Source organism: Somniosus microcephalus, unplaced genomic scaffold (genome assembly GCF_052327205.1).
Source record: "Somniosus microcephalus isolate GS21.2 unplaced genomic scaffold, FLI_Smic_1.0 unresolved_chr1, whole genome shotgun sequence".
Classification (NCBI taxonomy): Eukaryota; Metazoa; Chordata; class Chondrichthyes; order Squaliformes; family Somniosidae; genus Somniosus; species Somniosus microcephalus.
Genome location: NW_028225179.1, coordinates 96,272,592 through 96,278,769, shown reverse-complemented (window position 1 = coordinate 96,278,769; position 6,178 = coordinate 96,272,592). Strand labels below are relative to the sequence as shown.

Here is a 6,178-nt window from a genome sequence, read left to right as displayed (position 1 = left end):
AATGGCCTACTCCAGTTCCCATCTTCTATGTTTCTAAGTTTCCAACCTGTCACAGATCTCCCAATTTCTGCTTTCCTGCCCTCCTTCCTTTCCCTGCCCCAAACTTGCTTAAATATCTGTTACTTTTTCCAGTTCTGCCGAAGTGTCATTGACCTGACACATTAACTCTACTTCTCTCTAAACGATGCTGCCTGCTCTGCTGAGTGTTTCCAGCATTTTCTTTTGTTGTTTAATATTAACCCAGTCATTTTGATCTGAAACAGTATGACAACTAATATAGGGACCAGACTGCAGCTCCCATTGCCTTCGGAGATTTCTGTGTGTACACGTGAAGTGTACAACTAATGTTAGGTTTGGACGGATATAATTGCATTTTAGTTCTGTGAAGTCATTTAAATTATTTGATTAAATTAGTAATTATGGACAAGGGATGCTTAAATGCATTCTTCAATTCCTCTCTGAATTTACTCTGAGACACGGCATAAATAAATGTGTTTGTGCATGAACTCAAATTTGCAAGCATATGCCCCGATTCTTCCATAATGGTGAAAGAGTCGTTGTAATTTGTTTCCAAAAGTTGAACATCTGTAAATTGTACACATAAGAAAAATATGAAAACTACCATCCATAAAAGTATAAAGTTGCCTGAGATGGCGAGCAGTAAAATGATGGATTTTCTTCGGTTCTCCATCTCTGGATCATTGTGATTATCCTTACCTTTATTACCTTGGAGTCCTTTCCTCACTCTATTGGCCAGTACTATGTGCCTGGCCGTCAGGGCATTGAGCAGTAAAATCAAAATAAATGGTGCAAATGGGATTAAAATGGTTTCCAACCACAAATATGCTGCCCAGATGGGTGAGGTATAGAAGCTTGATTTCACTGTGCAGGACCATGGCACATTGTGAATTATTTCCCGAGGTTCAAGTATAAGGTAGATTGGAGCATTTTGTAAACAACTTAAGGAACACACCACTGCTATAATCACAGCTGCAGTCCTTTCGGTACAATATTTTGTTCGCAAACTTTGGCAACAAATAGCAACAAATCGATCAAAGGTGAAAGCCACAGTTAACCAGACAGAGCAATCAATAGCAACAAAATTCAGGACGATATTCAGACTACAAATAGGAGTGTAATTCAAGAATGAAGAAGGGAAATAAGCATCTTTAATATTGGAGAGAATTACACCAATTATGAGGATCAGTAGATCAGCCACTGCCATGCCCACCAGGTAACGGGTGATGCATTTGGAGAGACCGCACTTTCCACGGCAGAGAATCACAATTGTTGCCAAATTAGCTGCAAAAAGGAGGAAATGTCATTACTAACTCTCCTGATATAGAAACGATGATCAATCGACAGTGCTTTGTCGGAAAATCCATGATTATTTTCTGTCGCTCTGCTGTCTGTTACTATGTATCTCCTACGCCATCAGACAAGATTAGCAAATCTGATAGGATAAATTTCTGTATCGAAATACGCCAGGAAATTATTCCATGAATTACCTCAACAAAACATTTAATTTTGGAATATGCCTTAACTTTGTAACACCAGAGCCGCTTAGATCACAGCTGCGGCTTAATTGATGGAAGGTACATGGGGTCTGAGCATGGGCAGCGGGAACTTTGCAGATATATCAGAGGTGTGTCTGGGAATGCAATAAAATCACAGTTATCATTCGAAACTTGGATGCTGGCTTGGATCTGGAATGGGCATTTAGAAATGCATTTGAAATGTAGTTTTGCAATAACGTGGAATATCTATTAATATAAATGCGAGGCTGTGAATAGAATGGCTGTGCTTTGCAAACAAGAGCTTGCTCCTCTTGGGCGATAATGCGCATGATCTTCACTTACTTAGACCAATAGAGCCTAATATCAGGAGGGGCATCCGTCCGATACAGCCATTAATTTCTACCAGTCAATAGTGGTGGCTATAGGAGTAAACCAGCCCCACTTAAATAATTTCTCAGCTATTTATCCCATATGTATTTAAAAGTTTTCTTTTTAAGCCAAGTATAATTATTGTCCCAGTTTAACGATATGAAACTGTTCTTTGGACTCCACCCTGAGCTGAATAATTTAAAATGCATTTGCTCTTGTATCAGGTCTCAATCCCTGTTAAGAGTGGATATTTAAGCTTTGGGAAGGTGACGTTTACAAACATGGAATTGAAAACTCCCGTGACCATAATCAAAACCCATATAACAATCAGATCCTAATTAAACTTTTCCCTGCTTTGGGCTTGATGTGTGACACAGTATTACTATTTCCTCCAGTTTTTGTGAAAACAGTTTTTTTTTAAAGTCTATCAACAGATGGATTAATGTCTAATATTGAGTGGAACTAATTATTTCCTGGTTTATTAAACGGGAAGAATCGACCAGTAATAAAGAAAATGATTTCACTGTATGCCCCTGACTGATAATCTGAAGAACGGATGGCTTGCTGCCCGCTGCCCTTTTCATCCCACAGCTGAAAGTGGAAATGTCCCCTACAGAGCTGTGTCTCCAGCAACCCTATTTGGTAGAATGTCTGGGCGGTACCTGCCGCACTACTGTCGTAACTTCAACCCTTTACACCATTTCTCTCGGATAGCCAGGATCTTCTATACAAGTTTTCATGGAACATGGGGAAAAGGCCAGTTGAAATTCTATTCTTATCACTCTATTTCTACCAAGCAAATAAAACTTGGGGTAGATTGTCATCTTAACTGCCAGAGCATTACTCATCACCTGACTATGTGGGTAGAATTTGTCTTGGGCCGTACCGGTAAACGGGAGCTATTACATGGATCGCCTGTTATACGCCTCACTTGATAATCAGTTCCATTGCAGTCAATGGAACTGAACATCGGGCGAGGAGCGAGAGGCAGACACGATACCGCCGTTCTACCCCTGCATGTAGAAAGGAAAATCTAGAGGCTACGATAACGGGTAATAACATAATCCACTGGATTTTTCTTCCATTTGCAGTAATGGTCAACGATCTGCTGTTTAGTTAGGGAAGCGATAACTTCCAGAATATTTTCTATTTTGTACCTCAGCTGAAGCAGAACATCCCAGACATAAAGATTAAAGTCTATCCAATAGTTTCTGGTGAACCACCAGAATCAGCAACTTGCCATTAGAATTAAAACAACACTGCTTTGGTTCACCTAGCTTTATTATCACTCAGCTCACATTCATTTGCATAGTCACAGCAATAACTGGCTCCAGCTTAATGCAACATATTGGACCGTATTTTACTCCGAGTGTCAGTGGTTACATAGAATTACATAGGATATATGACACAGAAACAGGCCATTCGGCCCAACCAGTCAATGCTGGTGTTTATGCAGCACTCGAGCTTCCTCCCGTCTTACCTCATCTACACTAACAGCATATCCCTCTATTCCATTCTCCCTCATATGCTTGTCTAGCCTCCACTTAAATGCATCTATACTATTCGCATCAACCAATCCCTGTGGTAGCGAGTTCCACATTCTCACCAGTCTTTGGATAAAGAAGTTTCTTCTGATTTCCCGAAGTGTTTTCTGGGTGACTATTTTATATTGCTGGCCGCTAGTTCTGCTTTTCCCCACAAGTGGAAACATTTTCTCTGTATCCAATCTATAAAACCCTTTCATAATTTTAAGTGCTCTATTAGGTCTCCCCTCAGCCTTCATTGTTCAAGAGAAAGAGTCCCAGCCTGTTCATCCTTTCTTGATATGTATACCCACACATTTCTGGCATCATCCTGGTAAATCCACTCTGCACCCTCTCCAGTGCCTCTATATCATTTTTATAATATGGTGATCAGAAATTTACGCTGTACTCTAAGTGCCGTCTAACCAAGGTTCGATACAGGTTTAGCATAACCTCCCTACTTTTCAATTATATCCTTCTAGGAATAACCCTCGCGCTTGGTTTGTCTTTTTATGGTCTTTCTACTCTGTGTCACAACTGTTAGTGATTTGTGTATTTGTACTCCAGAACCCATTGCTATTCTAGCCCAACCAGACTCTCACCCACCAAGTAAGAAGTGACCGCCCTATGCTTCCTTCCAAAATGTAATAGATCACATTTATCTGTGTTGAACTGCATTTCACAGTTTTATGATCATTCTGCAGGTTTATTACTGTCCTCCTCTATTTTTGTATCACCCACAAATTGAGAAACTGTACTATTGATTCCAATGTCTAAATTAGTAAGATGAATTGTGAACAACAGTTGTGCCAGCAATGATTCTAGTGAAATACCACTATCCACCTTCAGCCACTGTAAATAGCTATTCCTTGTTTTCTGAAACCAGCTAGCTATCGATTCTGCTGCTTTCCTCCTGATTCTGCATTCTCTGATCCTGTTCATTAGTCTACTATGGGGTACCTTATCGAAGGCCTTTTGAAAATCTAGATAAATTACATCTGCTGCGTTACCTTTGTCTACTCTCTCTGTTACCTCTTCAAAAATCAATGAGGTTGATCAAGCACGAATTGCCCTTCTGAAATCAATGCTGACTATTCCTTAATATATTTTGGTTTCTAGGTATTCTTCTGTTTTCTCCTTTATTCGAGATTCCATTGTTTTCCTACCACCGATGTTAAGCTGACTGGTCTATAATTCCCTGGACATGGTCATGAATATAGGTATTATGTTAACTATACGCCAGTCTCCTGGCACTGCATCTTTTCCTAATGAATTATTATATTATTTTTAGTAATGCCTCTGCTATCTCTTCCCCAGAGACTTTTAAAGTGCGTGGATGCAATCCATCCGGACATGGGGTTATATCCTATTTGAGTTTGATTAGTTCAGTTAATGTATCCACTCTTTTTATTTTAAAAGCACTTAGTACATTACTACTCTCATCACCCATGCAATATCCACCTGTTCTATCTCCCTGGTAAATACTGAAGCAAAATAATTATTTAATATTTACCACACCATTAAAAGTACACTGGAATGGACAAGCCGTGCCTGCTCCTGGTGAGTTTAGTGACTATCTATGAGGTACGTACAGTAACTTCAGGCAGTTCAGTGAATTTGAATGGTGATTCAGATGGCGAGATGATGCTTTTGGGGAACTCTTGGAGTAGTTGAGTGTCTCGGCCAGCAAGTCCCGGATTGCTATGTTTAACTGCGCATGTGCGGTCACCAATTGCGCTGTCCATTTTGCATGTAAATAACAGTGATTGCTATTAGCCTCACTATTATTTTACAGCAAAATGTGGCCCATTATAATATATCACAAAGTTTCAGAATGTGCTGGATTGTACTATAAGCTCAAAATTTGCGACTACTTGCCAGCAGGCAATGACCTTGCCCGGCACCAACACATAGCGACCATTTATTTAAAAATTACGTACAGCAAACTCACGTCATTCAATGTATTTGAATCTCTTGGTGAGATAATATAATTGCACCGCTTTTGGAGGAGAGGGCATCATGGACAGCAACGTCCTGATTTCCCTGCTTAGCTGTGCAGGCGCGGTTGCTGGAAGTTGTTGCCCCCAGTTCATGTAGATAACGTTACCGTTATTACTGCTGCAAAATCCGGCCCAAGAGCAATATGGCAGAATCTTAGAGAATTTTGTTTTATTTCTTTGGTGGCAGTAACCAATGTCCACAAAACAAGCACATCCAAACAAACAGGTGATATTATTGGAGCGACTGCAGGAGCAGTGATACAGTTAAACATTGTTAAAAATGAATACTAACTGATTATAAGGGACTTACCAGGAACGCCAATCACTGCAAGGATCGGATAGTAAATGCTTTCTATCTGTATGATTATCGGCTGTCCCATTCTCAGAGAGAAGCGACCTTGTCTGTTCGTGTTGTGGACTCGCAGAACTTCTGTTTCCAAAACAAAGTCGTATTTATACCTGAGAGAAACATCAAGCGACACAAGAGCATTACATAATGATTTCCATTAATTACAGTCATTTGAACAAACAGATCAGGCCAAACCGAGTTGACTCCTATTAACCAGGGAATAGGATACTTTGCAATGATATTGCACATTGAAAAAGTAAGTAGTCCAGGATATTAATCTCATCATACAATGCAAACAAAATATTTCGCAATCTCAACTTCTACACTCATGTTAAAGGACCCTTTAAGCTGTTTATTTTTATGTATAGGTTTATACAAGGACATTGATTTATTAAATGCACACATTTATTACATATAGAT

The 6,178-nt window shown here is 39.7% G+C and overlaps 1 protein-coding gene across 1 annotated transcript; it reads right to left on the bottom strand.

Moving 5' to 3' along the window:
* Nucleotides 1–397: 397 nt before the first annotated feature.
* LOC147095624 (putative G protein-coupled receptor 139) lies at nucleotides 398–5,789 on the bottom strand. Its single transcript, XM_085973980.1, has 2 exons — nucleotides 5,720–5,789; nucleotides 398–1,302 (listed from the first exon to the last, which is right to left on the bottom strand). Exons 1-2 carry the CDS (start codon nucleotides 5,787–5,789, stop codon nucleotides 398–400), a joined length of 975 nt encoding a protein of 324 aa, XP_085830106.1.
* Nucleotides 5,790–6,178: the final 389 nt, after the last annotated feature.